This window comes from Pan troglodytes, chromosome 12 (genome assembly GCF_028858775.2).
Source record: "Pan troglodytes isolate AG18354 chromosome 12, NHGRI_mPanTro3-v2.0_pri, whole genome shotgun sequence".
Lineage (NCBI taxonomy): Eukaryota > Metazoa > Chordata > Mammalia > Primates > Hominidae > Pan > Pan troglodytes.
This window is the reverse complement of record NC_072410.2, coordinates 16,709,810-16,733,510: the sequence shown is the minus strand read 5'-3', so window position 1 is coordinate 16,733,510 and position 23,701 is coordinate 16,709,810. Positions and strand designations below refer to the sequence as shown.

The 23,701-nt window shown below is 46.0% G+C and overlaps 1 protein-coding gene across 12 annotated transcripts in view; it reads right to left on the bottom strand.

Annotated features, from left to right (window-relative positions):
- UXS1 (UDP-glucuronate decarboxylase 1) overlaps positions 1–23,701 on the bottom strand; it is a 118,948-nt gene that overhangs the window by 40,865 nt on the left and 54,382 nt on the right. For 10 of the 12 annotated variants that reach the window (XM_009443001.5, XM_063788848.1, XM_016943721.4 and 7 more), the window contains 4 exon segments: positions 19,001–19,105; positions 14,847–14,906; positions 12,199–12,320; positions 1,938–2,057 (listed from right to left, as the gene is read on the bottom strand). In XM_009443001.5, coding sequence (XP_009441276.1) covers positions 1,938–2,057; positions 12,199–12,320; positions 14,847–14,906; positions 19,001–19,105 — 407 coding nt within the window. 12 annotated transcript variants of the gene reach the window in all.

The window sequence follows — 23,701 nt, the reverse complement described above, 5'->3', positions numbered from 1 at the left end:
CATTTCTCTCCTGCGCCCACGTACCTGGTGGTCTTCTGGAAGCTGGGGACGCAACCACGAATGAAACAAAGTCCCTGGTTTTGAAGAGCATACACTGTACTAACAGAGATTGGGGCTGAAAAATTCGTATTTCAGTTGGTTACAAGGGCACTGAAGACAACTAACATGGTTATGGTAACTAGCCTGGTGCCATAATGCAGAGAAGCATCAAGAAGGTTCCCTTAAGGAGAGGATGAATGAACAAGAATGCCTGGAAGAAAAGCAAGACGCTGCTGGGACAGGCAGGAGCAAGGGAGCAAGGAAGCAAGGAAGCCCGGCCTGAGGGAAGGTGCGGAGGCAACAGGGCTGTGTCCCGTGCTCTGCTGGAGCTGCAGAGCCACTTGAGCTTCCGACCCCTCTTTACAAGGCTCCCTCCAGCTGCGGGGTTGAGAGTACACAGGACAGGTTGAGAGTACACAGGACAGGGAGAATGAGAGTGGCTCCAAGGCTACGGCAATAAATAGGGGTGGGGCAGCAGCAGTGTAGACCAGGGACTGGAGTCTGGATCTACCTAGGGAGGGCACAGCCATTAGGATGTGCTGGTGGATCTGTGCAGTGAAGGAAGGAGAAGAGCCATGTGTAGTCACAGAGCCTCCATTTAGGGGCACCAAGATACCACTTAGTGACAGGGGGAGGTGGGAGAGCTGGCATGGGCTGTTGGGAGCCTAAAGCTGAGTTTGGACTCACCTCTCCCCGGGAATGCATTCAGCAAAACTCAGCTATACAATGCAGTTGCCCTCGGAGAGTCATCCCACTGTGTAACAGGCTAGGCTTTTGGTTCTACGTTGGTAGCGGAGCAGCCAACACAGACAAGGAGACATACACACCACGGAGAATGCTCATGAAGAGCGGGGGCTCTGGCTTCAAAACCCAGGCTACCACTGTGTGGCCACCTAAGCTTGGGCAACTCATATAACCTCTGCGCTCCAGCATCCTTGCCTGAAAAAGGAGGGGAATAATGTCACCTGCAGATCATAGGACAGAAGAGTGAGCTAACGTGATCAACCAATCAATGGGTAGATGCATATGTACTACACAGAAATACACAGAGCTATAATTCTTCCCCCGGAATACACTCAATTGATAACAAACCATGCCACAGGATTTTCAGAGTAACAGGATGCAAATCGACTCGAGTCCCACAAAATGCCAGCCTGGGCAGACAACCACGAAGAGGAGTGACCGGGGAGCTGGGGGTGGGAGGGAGGATTAGCAAAACCAAAGACGCCGGCAGAGCCTCTCACCAGGCAGGCCTGGGGTGCTCCTCCCAAGGGAGGCCAGAGGACTGTGGGGACAGGTATGGAATCAGCAAACCCACCCTGACCCCAGATGGTATCTGAGGGTACCAAGCAGTCAGTGTCGGCACAGACATCTTTGCCACACACTCGGACCACCGACCACAGATCACTGGGACCTCTGCTGGCTCCAGAAGTTTCCCTGGGTTGAGGGTGGCCGGTGGAGGATGGTACTGAGGGCCTGCCGGCATTGTCAAGGTGACGGCCCAGCCTGATCAGATGTGGCTCACCTCCCCACCCTACCTGTCCAGGCTTCTCAGCCATCTGAGGACACCCAGTACAGGCACACCCCTGGCTACAGCCGGCAGGCCAAAAGTATGTCGGAAAAGGTCTTCACAGGCCGGCTGGTACAGGCAGGCAGACCTGGAGGCATGGGCAGGGACCCCAGTGGCCATGGAGGGCAAGGTGACTCTAGTTTCGTGGAGCAGCCATGCATCTGGGTTATGTCCCCGTGCCTGCCTTCCCCTTAGTGGAGGGTAGCGGGTATACATGGCGGCTTCAGAAGTGTCACTCCCTGAACCAAGATGCATTCATCCCTCATCCTTTGTGAGCTGACTTCGATTTGGGTTGCAAGGTGCTCCCTGAGCTGAGGCCAGCACCTACCGTGAGTGGCTCCCCCTGGAGCGCCTGCAGGATGAAGTTGCTGACTACCCGCCCATCGTTCATGTGCATGCGTGGCCCAAAGGTGTTGAAGATTCTGGCCACTCGCACTTCCACGCCTTCCTGGAACAGAGAGAAGAGGAGGTCAGGTGTGCTCCCCTGTGTGGTCCATGCATCCACTTTGCATTTCCAGTGCCCTGCATGCAATGCAGAATGGAAACGTTCTGCTTTCCATTCCAAAATGGAAATGGCTTTTTTGTTCTGATTCCATAATGTGCTCATTATAGACCAATTGGGAGACTACACAGGGCTATACCAAAGACAGTCAAAGCTGTCCCAGATCGCACCACTGAAAGGCCACCAGCATTAATATTTTGGTAGAAAACCAGCCAAACAGTACAAGGAGGAAAAACGTGTATTTATATAAATTTTTTCCCAGTTAAATATATATTTTCCAAAATGGGATCATGTTATGAATATGCTTTTCTAATCTTTTTCACATAATATATTGTGCAAATTAATCACTCAATAGAGATTTAGATGTCAATGAATATTTAATAGCTAGGGAGAAATACAAGAAAGCTCTCTATCTTAAGAAAAGGGGACATAGAAACGTTCTTACTGAGTGAGCTTGCATCTACACTCCCAATCTATTTTACTAAAAAACATCTGTTTTAGTGAAAAACTAAATACAACTTAGTGCCCAGTATAGGTTATTAGCTAATGGCCTGGAAAGAGAAACATACTGACACTGTTTAAAACAGTCATCCCTCCTGTTCATTTTCATCTCTATGTTCATTTTCAAGTATTTTTAATGCTTCTATTTTTACTACAATGAACACGTATTACTTTTGTAATCCAGAAAAGCCTGTTTTCAAATATGCAATCATGGAAGTGCATACTGGAATAACAAAAGCCTGCTCTAAATGATCGTGTTAATTATTAACTTCACAGACTGCTTTGCCAGGGATGGAAAAATTAAATGTTTTTATCACAAACTCTGAATTAGTGGGCTTTTACAGTGTATACGTATCTAATGTTTGATCCATTGCAGAACAAACGTGCACTTTCTGGGCATCTGAGGGCAGGGAGCCTGGGGCGTGAGGACCTGGGCTCCTGCTTCTCACTGCGCCCATGTGTCCGCCGTTCCCGCTCCACCGCTCACTGCCCAGGCCTGCCACTGACTCGGTCGCAGCAAGACTGGGAAAGGAGCAGTATTCACCTGACCGCCTCAGTGTTCTAAGACTGAAAGCACAGGCCCAGTGGCTGTATTTGGTGCCAGTTATCACTACCAGCTGAAACAGTTCTTTTTTCAATTTCGGCCAACACCTTAGGCTGGCATGGGTTGGGAATGGGAATCCAATGAACCCTTAGCTAACAAGGCTTACTTAGCACAGAATTTCTCCACCAGTATAGCGAGTTAAAGGGCATGAACCACGAGCCCCAGAGGCCCCATCAGCCCTCTCAGTGGCTGGAGTGACACGGCCGCCACCTCGGCCCACAGCAGGCTTGTCAATTTCCCTAGGGTGTTCCACAAACCCAGGCGGGTTTTTAAGTGTGCTGTGATGTGAAAAAGGGTGAGAGGCATGGAAGCACATAGTTAACTTTTAGAAGCCAGAGTGCTTTATTTGTGCTAATTCTTCCCAGTAATACACTGTAATACTTCACGTGAGCCACTCAGATACTCAGGACAAAGATATGAGCTAAGTCCAAGAATAAATCAACCCTTTTCTCCACCGAACTAATGAGTGTATTAAAAAGGGTGGGGAGCAGAGATGCTGCTCTCAACAGAAAATAACTCAGAAGTACCCATTGCATTTAATTGATAAGATGAGGAAAGAAAGTGAATGGATGTGGCTTTATTCTAGGAAAAGACTGGAAAAACCTCAGCAAATTTACAATAATCAACGCAATGTGCCTGGCAGGGGAAAAGCTCAATGGGTTAGGCAAAATTTGCAGCAAATCAAATGCTTTTATCTTCTTGACGTTCCCTTTCCACAAAACAATATTCCGGAACATGGCCTCATTAGGATCAGCAGACATTACGTGTCCAACCCATAAACAGGCTTGCTTGCTGTGGCTTTTCTATTTGGGCCTGTAATGGTTCAGCAACAGAGGGCAGCCCTTCTATACAGGTGCAACAGCCGTTGAGTGCAACAACACTTCCAAGGACACGAGCTCTCAAGGCTGGTCTACACCAATAAGACAAGCTACTCATGAAGCCTAAACTCCTTACATGAAATAGGAACCCGAGGCTCACTCCAGTTAAGACCTGCTCTCCTCTGGGATGATGATGTCTTCTGGAGTTTGGATGCCCATCTATCCCTTTCTAGGTAGCATCAGGGAACCCTTGGCCTTCACACAAAGGCGACCCCCAGTCAATATGTATAGTCCACTTGCTGCTGAATCCTCATTCTCACTGGTCCTCACGGTGGGACCATGTGGGCAGGCAGGGGGACAGTCGGTGGATGCTGACACCACTGTTGATGGTGGCAGTTCAGTTGCCACCCACATGCATGGATTGGAGAAAGGTATTCCTCATCTCAGATCTGAGGAGAGGTCCAGGGTCTGACCCAAAGCCACCTTCCTAAGAAGGGAAGAACCAGGCTGAAAACCCAGGAAGTACACACCAGGCAACGCTGTCTCATTTAAGGAAGAGCCCACCTCTGAAGGACCAAGAAGTAAACACATTCATGAACCCGTGACTCCCACACAATGTTCTGCCTGCGAGTGGTCAGGCCCTGCTGACACTGAGCTGGTGCCTTTGAGCATAGACAAAGCTGTCAGTCAGAAAGCTAACTGCTGATTCATCCTAGGCATGGCTGGATTTCACTTTATGCTCTGTGATTTCGTCCCCTATGGTGGCCCATGAGTCATGGACAGCTCCAACCATCAGGAAGGTCAAGACAACTCCTACAAGCCTGAGCTGCACCAACATAGAACCAATGGAAACTCAGGATGGATGCTGAGGGACCTGCAAAGGGTGGAGGCTGGAATGTCTGGATGGCCTCGTCTCATCCTGGGATTCATTATCCCAAGGAAGTCACTTCAGTTTCTAAGACTTAAGATCCTAATCTTTGAGGTGAGGACAATAATATCCATTCCACCTACAACACAGGGGTTAAAACACTGAAACTATTTTGAAAACTGCCATCATTATTATCTACCTCCAAGGGATGGTTCTCAACCCAGTAATTGCCCTTGACCTCTGTCCCCAGTTTTCTGATGACACTAATTTACTTTGAAGTGACGGTGACCACGTGTGGAATAGCTCACAAACATTGCCACCAGGACACTAGGATTGCAAGGAACAGGCTGAGGCTCCCAAAGGCCCTTTGGAAACACGAACTAGGCTGGAACAGTGTAACCGGCATCAAACGCCTCCTTGCCTCATTCGTAGCAGCTGAGAGAGGGGTGAGGGCTTGGGTATGCAGGTCCTGAGACGTGGAGCCAACTAACAGCAGGCCTGACAGGCAAGAGGTGATCCAAGAGGAGTAATGAAGGTACAGGGATTCCTCCCTCCCCAGATATCTCCCAAGGACAGAAATGTTACCAGCAGGGATTACACGGTGTACAGAGCACCTCTGACAGAAGTGATTTTATCTTAGAAAATGACTCCATTTCACATTTCAAAAGGCATCCAGCCAACACGGTCCAGATATTTGCGTAATCAACAGAGACAACACCCAACCAGATTAAGGGCATAACCCTTTACTGTCAGTCCTCACCAAAGGGCTCAAGGGCGGTAATGAGCAGGACTTCTACAACTCGAGATGGCCATCTTGACAGACTCCATCTTGCTGTCACTCATGATGAGCACTCAGCATCTGCCGCCAAAGACTGCCCAAATCAAGGGCTCTTCCATGCAAGATGATGCTGCCTGTCCAGATAAGCCCAGGACCCTCTCTTTGTCCATGTCACTGTCCTTGGACTGGTTCATTAACCCCTTTTCCTCTCCCCTTATCTCTTGATGTTAAATGTTACTCTGTTTGATGTGGAATGCTTAATCTAAACATTTATATATTAAGTACACTACTAGGTATGGTTTGCAGTACTGACTGACCTGTGGAGTGGCTTGAGCCTGTGTGACCACAGCTCTGATTACCGAGTGAATGGAAAACACTAAGAAGTTCCTTCTTGGAAACTGCATGGAGCACATGGATTTTATGATGGAAATAGTATCAATAAAAGCCTGACCTTGTGGAAACACACAAACGTTCATGGACCTGGTTATGTCTGACCTTGCCCTGCTCAAGACACATGGGTTCTCCCTCAAAATTTCTTTTAAAATGCAACCATTCAGTGGAGAGTACAACAGGTCCCCAAATAATATCACTTCATGATACTACTAATGAGAAAGAAAATCACCTCCTGGCTGGGGCTACTGTCTGCACACAGCTGGCATGTTCTCCTCTCCCCACGTCTGTGTGGGTTTTCTCCAGGTATTCTGGTTTCCTCTCACATCCCAAAGCTGTGCATGTCAGACAAGTGGGCTGTTCCAGTGGTCCCAGTGTGAGTGAGTACGCCCTGTGAGAGGTTGGCATACTGTCCAGGGCAGGCTCCTGCCTGGAACCTGGAGCTGCTGCGATAGGCTCTGGCCACCTGAGAGCCTGTCAATAATTATCTTGTTTTTATTAATCTTCCTTAGGTGGATAGCTCACATTTATTTCAAATCCTTAATATTAGAAGTGTTTTAGTCTTTATTTAGAATTTTGGTGATGTTTTTGTGACCACAAATATGCCCAGGAACTTAACTCTTGTTATAGCGATTAGCCTGTGGTACTGCTGATTTTGTTCTATGTCCTTCTGCTTAAAGTAGCAGTTTCCAAGAACCTGCTGATGCTGTTAAGTGATGACTTACTGTGCTATATCAAGCCACTGAACACTGTAACATGATCACTATATTCGCTGACGGAAGGTACTATTGATAGAAGGTGGAACAGAGCCCTGCATAGTGGGAGCAGGTCCTGAAGGAGGTGCCTGGGCATATTCACCTGTAGGGAATGGGATGGAGAAATGCCAGGAAGTGCACCAAGGTACAGCAGCCCAGGCTCTCTCTGACGCTTCTCTCAGAGAAGTATATGCACATCCCTAAAGCAACAGAGTCAGGCTGTGAGGGCTGAACCCCCTAACTCCCCTAGGGCCTGTCATGCATACATCTCGATGGGTTCTGCTCCCTACCTGTGGATGAAACTAAGGCGACTGCAGAATGCACAGCTCACTGTGCTGAAGCACGATTCTCAAAGGTGCTAAAAGGTTCAAGTTGACTCGAGGGATTGGCTGAGGAAGGGGGTCCGGGAGGGGTGTGTCTGCATCTGTTTGGCCATCTTCCTCAGCACTTCTGCTTCAGCATCAACAATCAGCTGACCTTCCTGAGGTTTGCTCTGCAGCAGGCCAGGAGGGGTGGATATCACTCTGCCAGTGTCTAGGTGGGACACGTGGGATGCGGCCGGCCAGCAGGCACCCAGTGAGTGAGTCACAGGGCCAGGAAGCCAAGCTGCTACTGGGCAGGTCCAGAGGACAGGACAGGCCTCCTGGGGTGTGAGTCCTAGCCATGGAACACTGCACCTGGTTTGGCTGCTTACTTTTTTTTTTTTTTCCAACTCAGGTAGAATATATATACCAACTCTGACTTTTTCAAAAGTACTTTGATGCCAGGAACTAAAACAAAACCATACCTTCAGGGCCATTAGACTAGATGATTTCTGAGTTTGCTTTCTTTCCACTCTGCCATTTGCTGGTTTTATGAATGGAGGCCTGTTTTGCAGATCCAGCCCAGTGGGTGGGCCACAGACCTCAGAGTCAGACTCATGAGGGGGCGAACTCAAATGCACACTAAGCACTGACCGCAGCCTACGGGGGAGGCCCCCACATTTATCAAGCCACTGAGTCCAAATGCACGCAGAGGCGGCAATTTAATTCCTCCCTGGCAAGTTCTAACTATTCGGGAAAGGCTCTGCCCTTTGATCTCAACCTCCATCTCACTCCATCCCATGAAAAAAATTCCAGGGAGCTTCTCTTTTTCTAAGGGGTGTGTGGTAGATTTTTCTGGAAAGTAAAATTCTATTTTGACTACATTAGGACATTTCATTCATTAAAGAAACTCAGAAGAGAATCTTTAGGAAAAGAGAAATTTTTCTATAAAAAAATTATTCCTACCTCTATCTTGTTTATATTTTCAATCTTTACATATTATTCAGAGTAAGACATATCCACATACTATATAGGATCTTGACAATAAAATCACAATTTATACTTAAGGGGGATATGTTATTATGTATAAGAAATTAATTAAAGTTGTTAAAATAATGAATTAAAAATATGCCAGACGTACTATTCCACCTGGTTCATCCTCCTTGATTTTATTTGTCTCCAGATAGCATAAATCCTAACACACAAAGTTTTAAATTTTCTCCCCAAACTATCTCAAAAGATCACATGTTTAGAACTATAAACTGACAAGGTCACAGTGCAGCTCCTGTTGCTGAATCTCCCAGCTGAGAGGTGCAGGGGTGATGCTACTGCAGGCGCGTGAACCACTCGTTCTGGGCACTGTCCCACAACTGTGCGGGCTGCAAAGGAGCCTTGGCGCCTTTGGACTTGGAGCTGCATGGTCTCCTCTTGCTCACTCATGCTTCTTTACCTGCTTCAGCCTGCAGGGACAGCCAGGGAGTGTGGGGAGGAGCAGGCCCCACAGGTAGCCAGCTGAAGGTTCCAACCCCACTTATGGGCTAGGGACCTGGAAACCAGTTTTGGAGCCCATCCTCCCATCTGTGAGATGGGCTGACCACTCCCACCTGAGGGGGCTGCGGGGAATTAACTGAGATTAAACGGACTGAGCCCTAACAGAGGCTGAGCACGCAGCAGGCATTCCAGCCCCCAGTTCCTGCTCTCTCACAACACCCACAGTAGGCACGCAGAGCATCCTCAAACAATGTCACCTCCAGACAGTGACACATCCAGAAAGGCACAACATCCTGCAGGCCGCTGTGCTCAGAACACAGTCATAGTCCCAGAAAATAACAATCACTTTGGAGTTGTTGCCCCAAAGAGGTCCAGTGATTTGCCCCAGATCAAGCCACAGGTAGAGGGCAGACCCAATGTGGCAGGAGGTGCTTGGACCCACCCTTGCTGCCAGCTGTCACAAAATCCTGGGTTAAAGAATCATCTCAATGTCTTCATTTCAACGTTTTATATCTCTCAGAATCTTTATATAGTGGTGTTTGTTTTATTTTATTTTTCCCCCTTATGTTTGCCTCTAGATGGGATTATGCATAGCAATTTTTCTTTTTTCTTGCTTAATCAGTATTGTCTTATTTTTCTATACCTGGCAAAATATCCTGCCATAGCAGGAACCGAAACCTGTCTCAGCTGTGAGGTGTCTGCTCCTTTGCGCAGAGAGGAAAGGCACCATTTTCCTCCCTCCTCAGCACCCATTCAGAAAAAAGTGGGAGTGAGCATTCAGGTACCAATTTTAGCGCCCAGAGGGGCTTGTGGCCTTGGACCCATGGCTCTTCCTACAAGGGAGCACAATATTTACAACATGAATAACGGGATGGAAGGTAGGAAGAACACACTGCACCTTCTTCACAGGCCTCCTGGAGCTCAGGCAATACCACAGTGACCCTCACAGGCTCACTGCTCTTAGTCACGTCATTCCTTCCTCATCAGGAAACTACAACCTCCTCCTGTCTGCCTCGCAGCCACCAGAATTGGACAGGGCCCCAGGACCCCTAGGGTCAAGGGCACGGTCCTCCCTGACATGACTGCACAGTGGGAACAGGTAGGGTCCGTGGGAAAGGGTGGCAATATCACACCTGCTTACATGCCTCCCTCAACGTGCCCCCAGAGGTGGGCCTTCCTCGGTGCCATTTCTCACCTGGGCAGATGCAAACCCTCAGCACATGTGCTAAGTAGAGTGTGAGCCCCAATGAAACTACAGTTTACTGACCTGTTGGCCAAGAGCCCAAGTTCCACACTCTCCTTCCTAGAAAGTGCTGCACCTGTCTTCCATGGGCCAATTCTCAAGCCTCCCAGTGTGATGGAAAGCAGCAAGCGTGGTTCCCACATGAAGAACCCACGGCACCCCTGTGTGAAGTACACTGTGAACCTGGCCACAGAAGTGACTCTTGCAGCCATTCTGCAACTGTCTGTTAGGGACTCCAGGGTGGGAGGCACATGCCTGGTGACTCCATAGAAGGCGTATCATGCCAACGGAGTGACAGGGACACCTTCCCGACAGGGTTCATGTCAGGGATGCTACCTTGAGCAGGAGGAACCAGCTGACCACACTGGGGGCTTCTAACAGGTACATTACTCACAGTTTTCAGGGCAACGCTGCCCACACCATTAAGCTCCCGAGACCTATGTGAGCAGGAATTTAAATGCTGATGTTCCAGAGTTACTAGGTGCTACCTTCCTGAACCCCCAGGCACAAATGACAGGAACGGATCCAATGTTAGCATTTGTGTGAAATGCAGACCCTGGCTGGAGTCCAGGCCCCTAGAACACTACCTGGCATACAGTCGGTGCTCAAGAAATGCTGCTTCTATTATTACCAAATACCATAATTATCGCAAGCATATACTTAAGGTAATATGTATACCCATAAAGTTATCAACTACATTAGCCGAATAATCATTTAATTAAAACTAAAAGCTCAATCAAAATGTCCCATTTGTCCACCAGCTTTACCTATATAAAAATTCACTAGGTAAGAAATACAATCATAGGACTGAAAGCAAAAGAAAACAGTTGAGAATCATATCACTCCTGGAACACATTCTAGAAGAAAATGCAATGATGTACCCCTGACACTCTAGTCAGTACTCCTAAGTACCCATGCACACAGAGTGGTCCTGTGTGTCTGGGAGATCATCTGAAACTTTTGAGTCAAGATATTCTGGGCCCCAAAATGATGAAAGTATGTTCCTACTAAAACTGATCGGCATTTCATAGAGGAAGTGGATAATGTAAGCCAACAGACTAAAGTCGCTTAGAAGGCAATTAGTTCTGCTTCTGGCCAAGAAATAAAGCAGAAAAGTTTAAATATAAACAATAGCATAAGGTTAATTTATGCATCTTTAATGCTGGCATTTCCTTAAACACACGATGAGAAAGAGAGTCCTCGACATTCTCTCCTACCCCTCAGAGAGCCTACCTGGCTTTACATTGCCCTGTCCTCTGTGGTACCACGGGAAGGGAAGTCGACTAAACTCTCATCCCAAGGTCAGGAACAGGTGACCTGGCCCTTGGCACATGCTTGACTGGGCCTCTGCCGGGGCCTGAGACAGACAGTCAGGAAAACTCCTGGATGCTGGCCATGCTGATGACACTTTCCCCTCCTACAGAGCACACAGCTGACAGTTCCCCAAGCTCACCTGCAGACTGGGCCCTGGGCCTGACAGCATTGCTCCCAGAAACAGACACTGCATCTACCAACAGCCTGTCCTGGACCAACGTTCCACAGACACGTTGATTTACCTGCATGTCCCACTATACCAGAGGGCATTTTCATGAGGATGTGAAAATTCAGACCCAAGCCCAAGGACACACTCAGTGAGAACATGAATGGGATATCCTGTGCCCAGGCCTCCACCTTCTCTGCACAGTTCATTGGCTCCTGCACCACCCTGAGATGGGCAGGGCAGGCTTCACAAACCCTGTGTCAGAGATAAGAACTGAGAGAATGACGGCTTAAATCTTGGAGTCACACGGCAGCACAGCCAGTGTGGCAACCTCGGCCTCTTGGTCTGTGAGCAATTTCTGCTATAACATGCAGGTGACCAAATCTGTCACATAAAATATCATCAGCACAACAATGACTAATGAAGAAAGCATGAAATAACAGTAAATAAGTATCGATAACAATAAAGAGGTTCAAATTACAGCAATAACGCATCCATTTTTATACTTAACTGATAGAAAAGTAAAAAAAGAAGATCCATTGATTTGGAGGCTTCAGGAAAAGAGGTACTTCTTAGCTGCTGGTGAGCAACTGGCAATGAAGAAGCATTCTGTTCATAGCCATAAAATAGTATTCCAAACCCAAGAATTGATCTCTAGGAAATCATTTTTAAAATAAGGAGATACATGGAAAAAGCTGTTGATAATACCATTAATTTATAATACTGGGAAACTGAGCTTCCCAAACACCTATCCCCAGACAAAATCAGTCATGGCATTCATTCCTTTACAACACTTTACATTTGACGTCAGGGTGCTCAGCACGCCTAAACCGCAAGCCTAGACCCTGGTCAAATACCTGCTTCATGTAGGCATAGCACATGGTCTCTGCAACACGTTTGCCTTCATCGTAGCAGGCCCGAGGCCCTATTGGATTCACGTGGCCCCAGTAATCCTCACTTTGAGGGTGGACTTCAGGATCTGCGATGGGAGAAAAGGGAGACTGTTTTCATCTTTCCTTTTTCCAGTTCATATCAATAATGCACATTTATGATGCAAAAGGGAACTTCGGAAAGACCCATTTAGAGATGGAGAGATGTATTAAAGAGGCAACCTCAGGTTTCCAGTCCATTCTCTTGAGTTCCAGTAGGATATGATATTAAGCAATGACAATATTTTACTTACAGGGGAAAAAAAAAAGAAAAAGATCAGGTCTCCCAATTTTAAGTCTTCCCTCTCTTCCTTAAATTGTTCTTAACTTTTAGAGTGCTATACAAATTACAATTAAATAGAATCTATGTGAAGAGATATATGGTTTTGTTTTATATTTATAAAATTGATAACTGGAGCAAATCATGTATTTATTGAAAAAAAATGAAAAACGCAGCATCTCTGGAACATGATGACTTTGACATGTGCCATCAGCAGAACAAATCTGGGACCCGTGACGAGACAACGTGGAGGCTCCTGTAGGGCAGGTGGAGGGACGGGGTGCCCCTGGCAAATGGGTGCCTGTTCTTCTAGCCCTCATTTTACACTCCCAATTCCTGTTTCTCTAGCGTATAAATCAACACTTTAAGACGTACCAGGGGAAGAGACTATTGGAAGAAAACACGTAACAAATTCTTTTATTCACACAAGTATATTTCTGGAATGTGAATATACACCTAATTTATTTAGTACACCAAGAATTTTATACATACTTTAGTACAACTATGATATAAAATGTGTAAGTCTTTGCCACGAAATCTGGACAAAAAGATGCATTGTTATAAATTCCCATCTTGTTTATCTTACCCCTGAAGTCTGACTTGGGACTCAGTGGGCCTGAGCAGGTGCAGGGAGGTAATCAGACAGGTATCCTGCCACTTGTCTGCTCAGCCGATCCCTCTGGGTCAGCACAGCCTCCGCAGCAAAGCAGAAGTGTGCTGCAAAGAAAGGTCTATGTATCTGCTGCTGTGGTTTAAAATTCCCTTTCAAAGAGCAAACTTCTCACTACTCAGTGAGAGAAAAGTTCTAAGGAAAATACTTCCTGAGAGAAAGGAACCATTGACTTAAATTCACAGAATGTACCAGATGATTGATCTCAGACCTTTTTCTGGGGATCTTTAACAAGAGCTGGGCAAGCTACACTCCAAAAAAGATGGTCATAAATTTGACAAAGGACAAGAAAGAAAAGGCTGGGTACGCCCATCTGTCCCTGGACTGGCACCGTCTGGACTGAAATGCCCAGGACGCCAAGCTTCTAAATAAGTCCCCTCACAAAATCACCGTGGAAAAAAACGGGGACAACTTACATTGTTAATACAAAAGTAAAGACCTAGAGTCAACAATAATTTCCAATCATCTCCCCTTTCCAGCATTCTGTGAGGCTAAGACACTAAGCAAATACTCCACAAAAGTTTACTTTGGTTATTCAAGGTCAGAGGAGAGCACCAGGTGACTTCCATAAATTACTCTCTCCAATTATTTAGGAAGCCTAAGGAACACAGGCTCCTGTCAGACATGCAGATAATAAATGAGATGAGTAGGGGAAGCAGGATGGCTGTGGGAAAGATGTCACTGTTCCCCTCTGGACAGATACCATACCCCATAGGTAGGGAGGGGCACACTCTGCTCTTTTATTAATAACTGCCCAGGACTTCAAAAAAGAAGACAATGAACTACCTTTTCATAGAGATTACAAAGAATATCACTGCATTTAGAAGAATTTCTCTGTTGCTATGATTTTTTTCATTTGGTTTCCTTAATTAAAAAAAAAAGTCTCTTCTGATTTTACCCTCTTACTTCCTTCTCTTGTCCACAATAATAATGTAAAATAGAAAAATTACATCATACTAAAACCTGGCTTCCGCTGTATCAGCTAAGCAGTTCTCCTAAACCTTGCACACCCAGCTGGTTTGGGGCTGAAGAGAAATCAACACACATTGAAAATACAGCCCCTGGTCCCCACTCCTCAACTCCTTCTCAGGCAGTGAAGGAGAGGAAGGCTGTAGCTTGGTAAAACAAGCTCATGGGTGTTCTGACACTACCTGCTTAAGGTTCTTCCAGAACTCGTTATACAAGAGGGAAGGCAGTCAGCGCATGTCTCTTCTCCCAGGAAGCTTTAAAGGCCAGCCCATAAGCTCTTGGGAGGTCAGGCATGCAGCATGCATGACTCACATAGAAGAATGGCATGTGCTAGACAAACAGGTAAAAAGATAGTGTGATTTGTGGGGTGTTTTCAGAGCAGAATGGCAGAAACACTTCTGTGGAATCATAAATGGTGGGTCTTTACTGGCCAGGTGACAGGGTGCAGACCTCCAGTGATGTGTGATCAAACAAGAGAGGTTGTCCCACAAGGAAGAGGAGCTTGGCGACCCGGGAGGCCGACAGGTAGCCTCTTGTGCACAAGAGGAGCATGGGCAGGCTGGGCCTCCTCAGAAAAGAACACTGGACTCTTCTGAGACAGGATGAAAACAGTCCAAGGGCTGGAGTGAACATCTCCTGAGAGAGCCTCCTACTCACCTCCATACACCTCCGATGTGGAGGCCAGGAGCAGACGGGCACCGACTCGTTTTGCCAGCCCTATAGAAAGCAAAGACATGATAAAAGAGACTGAATTTACATGTGCAGGCACATTTTTTGCTGGCCAATTTAAGCAATGTTTTAGTATTAAAGACATTTAATTATCTATCCAATTATCTACCCTTACTGCATCTGCTTTGGCACCAAAATAAACAAAACAAATAGAGTAAGAAAAACATAAATGGATTCTCAGAAGGCCAGTATTTTGTTGAATACTTGTCATAAGCAGGGCCAAACGCAGAATCTGTTAGTTTGATAAAGTGTGATTTGAGGAGTTTCGTGAAGACTCCTCTGCCCCCAAATATTACCCCATATTTTACTGGGTAACTTTCCCTTGGTTGGCAGAAGGCAAGGCCCTTCTCTCCTTAACTTCCACAATGGTCAGCCTGCCACTTCCTGAACATCTCCTGGGCTCTTCTAACTGCCCATGCCACCCTGTCTGGGTAACTCTCCACTCATTCTTCTTCCTCCTATGCGGTTCAGCTTACACAGCACCTTTTCCAAAGCAACTGTCACATTCCTCAATTCTGCTCTGAACCCCTTTCCTGGACTGACCACTCACATGTAACTGACCAGAACATCATTATCTATGGTGGTCAAGTAAGTATGGAAAGTCTTCCAAACTCATTCACAGAGTCCCAGTGTACAGTGGTTCACTACAGGATCCAAGAACCCCCCTGACCTTCACTAACCCTGTACTTAAGACAGGCGACATACCCCACCCCCAATCGCCACTACACTAGAGGGGGGCTGTGCTGGACACCCCTCAGCTCTGCCCCCCCACCAACAGCAGGGGCCAACACATGCCCACGAAGCACTGCTAGGAGGATGAGACGAGCCAGGCACATGCAACCTATGTGCGCTTCTGGGTGGGGCTGGGTGGGGTGGTAGGATTCTAGCATGCAGCAGCCAGGGGTATCAGTGTGTCAGACAATGTAGTAGCTTCAAAATGAAGGACTCTGAGATCTTTTTCTCATCTTTTTGTCCAGATTTCGTGGCAAAGACTTACACATTTTATATCATAGTTGTACTAAAGTATGTATAAAATTCTTGGTGTACTAAATAAATTAGGTGTATATTAAATGTTTTAAGATATTTGTACATTCAAATTCAATTGTACAAAGTAGTATAGGGACCTTATGTATCTTTTACCCAGATTCCCCCAATGCTAAAATTTGCAAAACTAGATTGTGCCACAATCACAACATTGACATTGATATGATCAGTGACTATTTCCACTGAAACGGACATTCCATTGATAAAAGTGATAAAGCATTTCCATCTCCACCAGGATCCCTCACACGGCCCTTCTACAGCCTCTCCTCGCTCCCTCCCACCTGCTGACCCCTGGCAACCACTAATCAATTCTCCATGTCTATAATTGTGTCATTTCAAGGATGATACACAAATGGAACACGGCCTCTTAGGACTGAATTTTTTCATGGAGCATATTTATTTCCCTCAAAATCTATCCAAGCTGCAGTGTGTATCAAAGTTCCTTCCTAATCTATTGCTGTGTAGAATTCCAGGGGATATATGTATGCACTGCCGTTAATCATTCACCTATGATAGGACATTCTGGTTGCTTCTCATTTTTGACCTCTACAAGTAAAGCTGCTATGAACATTCACACAGGTTTTCATGTGAACATAAATTTTCATTTCTCTGGGAGAAATGCCCAAGAATACAATTACTGAGTCTTACAGTAGATGCATACTTAGTTTTTTAAGAAAGCGTCAAACTGTTTTCCAGAGTAACTATACATTTTATATTCCCCCCTACCTGAGTTCTAGTTTATAGTTTTCTCTGAACTTTGGTCACAAACACACATCACAAATGCAATGTGTTTTATTTCAAAAACAACTGAGTTTAAAGATTTTGAAACTAAGACTATTTCTGTATCACTTTCATGGAATGACTCACACAGGATCTACAGAGACAACTGTCAGGGAGTGAAGCCAAGGGAGCTATCCTGCTGCTGTAGTGTCTGGGGGTTACGAAAAACTTTCATCAGAGAAAGAACTCTAGCACAGGGTCTGGGAGGTGGGCAAGTTACATACAGGGAAGGGCCTCACCAGGAAAAAGCCAGGCAAAGTTCATGGCATCTTGTCTCAAGCGCAAGATGGCTAATGACAGCTCCTCTCGGTTCAGAATACAAAGTCCAATTTGGGTTTCTTTCCAGCCTACCAATGGTCTCCCTTTGCCTTTTGTATCTCTCCTGGAAGACTCTTTACCATTCCTGCAAGGCCTCCACATTCAATCTCAGTCATAGCTCAAGCCCTAGCTCGAGTCACTTTTGCCTTTAACTCTAAAAGCACTTTGCTGAGGCCTCTCTTTGGGAGCCTTTCCTTTCCTACTAGGTATCATCGACGCTTGTGCCCATTCAGCAGCCCCCAACCCCCATGGGGCACCAAGTGCAGAAGAGCCTGAGGGTAACCCCATCTGAATCTGCCCCAGTGACAGGACCCACAGGCACAGTGACTGCATCCCCCGAGTAGGAAGAATAAACGGAATCTCCCTAAACACCAAGTGCATGATCTTTTCCTCTATGGCCTAGTTCTGGTATGATGGAGGGGGGCGGGACAGAGAGAGTGTAGGGAGGGGCAGGCGCTTGTGATGGCAAGAAGAGGGCATCACGCACACCTCTAAGCAGAAGCAGCAGCACCCTGTTCTGTCTGGTGACCAGAGCAGGCAACGGTAACAAAGAAGATAAAGCTCTTTCCAGATAGGAAGAATGAATCATCTTACTCCAAACAACCTGTCCCCTGTGATGGTTCATTTTATGTGTCAACTTAGGCCACAGGATGCCCAGATATCTGGTTGAACATTATGTCTGGGGGTATCTGTGAAGGTGTTTCCGGAAGAGAGGATAATTTGAATCTGTAGACTGCGTAGAACACATGGCCCTCCCCAATGTGGATGTATCATCCAGTCCCTTACAGGCTTGACTAGAACACAAAGACGGAGGAAGGTCGACTGCTTACACAGAACATCGATCTGCCCTCGGCTCTCTGGTTCTCAGGCCTTGGAACTACACCCCTGGCTTTCTTGGTTCTCTTTCTTGCTTGCAGAAGGCAGACGGTGGGACTTCTTGACCTCCATAATCATGTGAGCCAATCTCTCGTAACAAATCTCTTTCTCTAAATCTCTACACATCCTATTGGTTCTGTTCTTCTGTAGAACCTTGACTAGTACCACCCCCTAAAATATTGCATTTAAGAGATAAACCAATCTCTGGCTGTCCTTTCATTCTCTTGACTCCACGCTTTGTTCAAATTAAAATTTAGTGCTGTATGTCCCAAGTCTATTTGCAGAACCTGTATTAAATGTTCCTATACTTAAATCCATCATTTACTTGCCATTTTTAAAAGTGGTTCCTTTCTTCCACTTTGCAAATAATCAAAACCCCTGGAGTTTTTTGAAAAAACTGTGCCAAATTTAAGCATGCCTCTAATTTTAAACATTAATATGTGCACATTACCTACTGCTATAAATCTATGGCATGTCATTTGTGAATATACACATATGACCACCATTAACAATGCTCTCTCGTCCATCTTTTACGAATGCGAACCCTGAAGTCCAATCTAGGGCAGGTACTCAGTCTTGATAACACCCCATACAGATGTCTCCATCCATTCCTTCAAGGAGTGCTACTGAATCACCCCTGTGTGTAAGGCCATGCCAACCCAACCTGGGGATCAGAGCCACCACTGCCTCTTTCCAGCATGAGGCATGCCACTTATCCTCAGCATTCATCAACTGGTTTCAGAGGAGGGGAGGGGAGCAGGCTGGGTGGTTGGTCACATGAAGCGCCTGTGGTCACTCCCAGGGGATCTGCACCAGGGTGCTGCAGCCTGATTACTACAATGCATGAAAAGTTAAGTTAGACCATCTCCTCCATGACATACTCTGATGACAAATAAAGTCACACTGAAATAACACTGCAAAACTGCCAAATACCACAAGCAGGGCAATAAGGGACGAGGGAACACACTCAGATCAAACTCTAGTAGAAGATTCAATGACCTATGCTCATAATCATCTAAAATATTCCCAGCAACAGCCAAAAAAACAAGAAAATGACAACTTACCCAACATGTTTAATGTCCCAATCGTATTGGTCTTTAATGTCTTGATAGGATTATACATGTAGTTTGGAGGGGAGGCTGGAGATGCCAGATGGTATATCTGGTCAACTAAAGGAGACAAAACAGAAGCCTATTACTTCAAAAAAGCACCAAAAAAATACTGACCTCCTAGGATATATACTGTATAATAAACGTATTAGTATATCTTTCACTGAAATCAAGTTATTTTATTCTTCATATAAACTAATTTACATTTGTAATTAGGAAAATGTTAAAAATAGAAAGTCTAATTATTTGGAAACAAAAACATGTGCTGGGTCAGCTGAGTCTGTTCTCGTGTAACCAGAGTCAATTCGATTACTGGGTTGATTGTTTTCTGAAATATTTGTCCCAGATAAAGCATTCAAATCAGAAGGAAGACTGATTTTTTTCAGACACAGAATTAATCATGAATTTTTTTTTTTTTAGTTTGTGAGACAAATATGACTTAAAACCAAAGACACAGAACTATGGGAGAAAGTAGCCTCTCATTTGTTTTTATGCATCCTGTATACATAAAACCAGACCCTGAGACCATGGGGAGGGAGGGAGGGAGGTTTTTAAAGCCATGAATGGCAAAGCAATTCAGATTCCATGCAACCCCTGCCCCTCCTGGAAAGGAATTCACTTTAACGTCACTACCCACAGCGTTCCAGCACAGAACCAAGTCAGGTAACATCTGCACATAGCAGAGAAGTCCTCGGGGACCAACCTCTCCCTGTGGAATGGCAGCAACAGACACACACACACAGGAGGAATGCCATTCTTCCAGACAAAGTCCATGTCATGCCATTCTACTTTTAGCCAATGGTGAGGAAACACATCCACCATCCACAGGAGTGAGGAACAGGGATCTGAAAGCTCTGCTGCCAAAATGAGTCCTCCCTTGCACATGGATGTGTAAGAATACCTGCAGGGGCCCCTCTGCCCGGGCCTTCCGGGCTCCCCTGACCAGGGAACTGCTGCTGTCTTTCCTTTCCCAGTGCTGGGAATGGAAGAGCTGCAGATCAAGCCTTTGAGCCACAGCAGGTCAGTCTGGAGGTTCTCAATCAATCCTGACTGTGCACTAGTCATCCAGTGAGGTGATGCCTGGGTCCCCAACACCCTGAAGCAGGCTGGGAGACTCTAGACCTTCATTCATATATATATATTTTTTTTAACATTTGAAAGCCAAGTCTGAAAACCAGTGAGTTAATTTAGAAATAGAACCAATGCTTATGGGAAGAATAATCTTTTTGTAAAGAGAACTAACAAAACACAAAATCTTTAAAATTATTAATGGTCTGTCAAAATGCAAGTTCGCTGAGAGGATCTGTCCAAGTAAAATGAAATCCTGTGACTGCTGTTCCCACCCCCACAAGTTATTCTGAGCTGAAAAACAGCTAAAAATAAAAGACAAACTAATATTGTATTATACAAATTGTAATTTAACAAGATACCTTTTAAAAATCAGTTCTCACAAAGTCCCATAATTCTAAGGCCAAGCTATCTTTTGCAGTTTCCAGCTAGGATCAGCACAGACCGGGTCAGTTCCTGCACACCTACTTCCAAGCTCCAGGGCTGCAGGTAGAAGCAGCAGACCATGAGCCCCAGAAACAGGCACTGTGCTGCCTCCTCTGAAGATGCCTCCTCATACCCACCGCCACTTTGGAGCAGGACTGTGCCAAGTTCAAAACCAAATGAGGGCCAGGCACAATGGCTCACACCTGTAATCCTAGCACTTTGGGAGGCCGAGGTGGGTGGATCACTTGAGGTCAGGAGTTCGAAACCAGCCTGGCCAACATGGTGAAACCCGTCTCTACTAAAAATATTTTTAAAAAATAGCTAGGTGTGGTGGCAGGCACCTGTAATCCCAGCTACTTGGGAAGGTGAGGCAGGAGAATCACTTGAACCTGGGAGGCAGAGGTTGCAGTGAACCAAGATGGCACCATTGCACCGCAGCATGGGCAACAAGAGCAAAACTCCGTCTCAAAAAAATAAATAAAATTTAAAAATTAAAATTTAAATTTAAAAAAATGAACCTGGCCAGACCTTCAGAGCTGAGTACGACACCACAGAGCCCGCTCAGGTGTGCTAGACCTGGAGCCTGCTGCCACCTGACTTATACTCACGGGCATTTCTGCTTACACAGACAGGGTCACCCTACGTTCCTCAAAGAGAGTATAAACAACTCTGTATGGGCTGTGATCTTACACAACAAATTATTCATCATTATCTTTACTCTTGAGGTGACAAGGTATGCAGGGAAAGACAGGAAACTGCATTAAAGGCTAAGAGGGAAGAAGTGTGCCTTGAGAGTACAGGAAGCCTCCCCGACATCAAACAGAAAGCCACTATCATTAACCTCACACTCTTCCCTCCTCCTCGTCTGCTCCAGTCCTGGCTTTCTTCTTCAAAGCTCAATCCAGACGTCAGTCTGTATGGGAAACCTTCTCACCATCCTTGGTCAGAAATAATCCCTTGCCTGCACCACTAGTCCACAACAGCTCAGCGCTGCCTTGTCCAGAGATTCACACATGCCTTCCTCACTAGACGATGAGCTCACTGAGCACAAGATGCAGGCCTTTCCCTTCCTGATGCTCTCCACAGTGTGGACTCTACAGGGAGGGGAGGCCCCCTCGGTCACCCACAAATGCAGACTCCTGAGCCCACCGCAGGTCTCACCCTTCAGGATTTCCAGGCGGGCCTGGAAACCTTCCATTTACAACAAATACCCCTCCACGGTGCTCTGGCCCAGGCCAGTTTGGGAACAGGGCTCCACAAAAGTTAGCTGAGAGAAGAGATGAGCGTAAACTGGGGTTTTTCCATCCCCAAAGGCCATTCCATCTGCTTCAGTGTTTCTTCCTCATTGGACAGGTCAGTCCCACTGCTGCTCCGGAAGGCTGAGGGCTGCCCCATCAGACTGTCGAGACGTTCAGTTAAGTAGCGGCACTGCTGCATCCTCCCATTTGAGAGGAAACTGAAAACCCTATGAAAATCAAAGTTTCCCACCACCCCCCTCTCCTTTGAGAATGTGTTCTTCCTGTAACATTAACAATAACTCTAGTTCCTATCCTAAAAAGGGCACTGCAGCAGAGTCTGTTGGTTAAATAATCTGGTGAGAAATTCTGAAGGGGAGAGAAGAGGGGAAATTCAGAGCAGGGACAAATAACCAGCAATGAGAGGTGCTAGGTAAACAGTAAGTAACATTAATAACAACCGGCTTCGGAATATAAATAAAGCAGCAAGGTTAACCCTCACAGCCCAGGACAAAGGCCCTGGGAACATGTCAACTGCACAGTTCAGAGTACACCAAGCATGAGCCTGACGTTCCAAAATCCAAGCTGAGGTGGGGAGAGGAAGTCAAAGGGGGACAGAAAGGCAGCCCATTCATGGGTGCCCACAGTTGCTCCAGAGACCACTAGAGACCCTGCCACGACCTTTCACATTTACAAGGCCACGTGCTGGGAGCTCAGCTAGAAAAATAAAAGTCTCAAGAAATGAGCCTAAAAGAGCTCCAATTAATGATCAGCAGCATTCCTACCAGAGAGCACGCAGGGTAATCTTATGTTGGGAAGTGGCTGGGTGAGGGCACAGCTGCGACTTACTCGGCCCTTCTATGAATTCTGACTGGGGAAACTCAACCAGTCAAACCACAAATGAACTCCCTAAAGGGTCTTAGGCTGAATTTCACTGTGCCCAAAACCCACATAAATGACACATAAATAGGGAAGAAAAAAATCACCATAGGAAGAGAACAACTCGCGATAACCTGAAACCACTGTTCAGAACACATCGGAGAAATCGACATTTTCTTCTACCAAAGGGGAAATCCACATAAAAACTGACTGTAGCTTCCACTCCTTTGTTGATTTTCTTTTTTAATTTTGTCTTAAGTTAGTGACATAGTCTGTGTCAAGCCTCATTCTGTGCCACACCCACGCTGTATGAAACTGCCAAGGACCAGTTCAGGATTTGTACCACGAAACTAAAGACTATAGAAACACTAAAACGCAAAACAGTGGGTTAGTTCTTTCTGTGATAACTCACGCGATTATTTAGCACATACTAAATTCCCATCATAAAAGATACTTACAGTAGAATTCTCTTTTTCTACACTTGAGTCAGAGGTCTTACAGAAATACTCCCCAACGAGATGTCCCTCTCTGCAATGTGAAGTCTCACAGCATGGCCCTAGTCTTTGTCTCTAGAACCAGTATTTAGGATGGAAAACAGGAATGAAGATGATACAGAACTTCTCAAAGTATAAAGACCAAATTTCTCTTGGCACAAAGAAGCAGAACAGCAAGATTTTCCCTTCATTTCATGTCAAATGTATTTACTTAGGGCAAAGGCTGCACACACTAGAGACTGGCTCAGCCCCCGGGAGCTGGGGTTGCCCGCCAGTGCTGTCGACTGATCTGAGCGAGGGGCTCACCTTCCCTGTGAAGCCACCGCAGGGGAAAGAATTTCCAGTGTCCTAGGCTGCTCCATAGGAAGACTCCACAGCTCCAAATTAAACAGAGGGTGATCTCTAAGAGCCACCACTGCAGTTTTATTTACATTTGCAATATAAACTGAAAGCTGAGAAAAAAATTTCTAAATGATACTTCAACAAAAATATTCTAATCAGAGCTGCATGCTTTAAATGTCTACATAAACATGGACTCAATCCCCTTGGCAAAC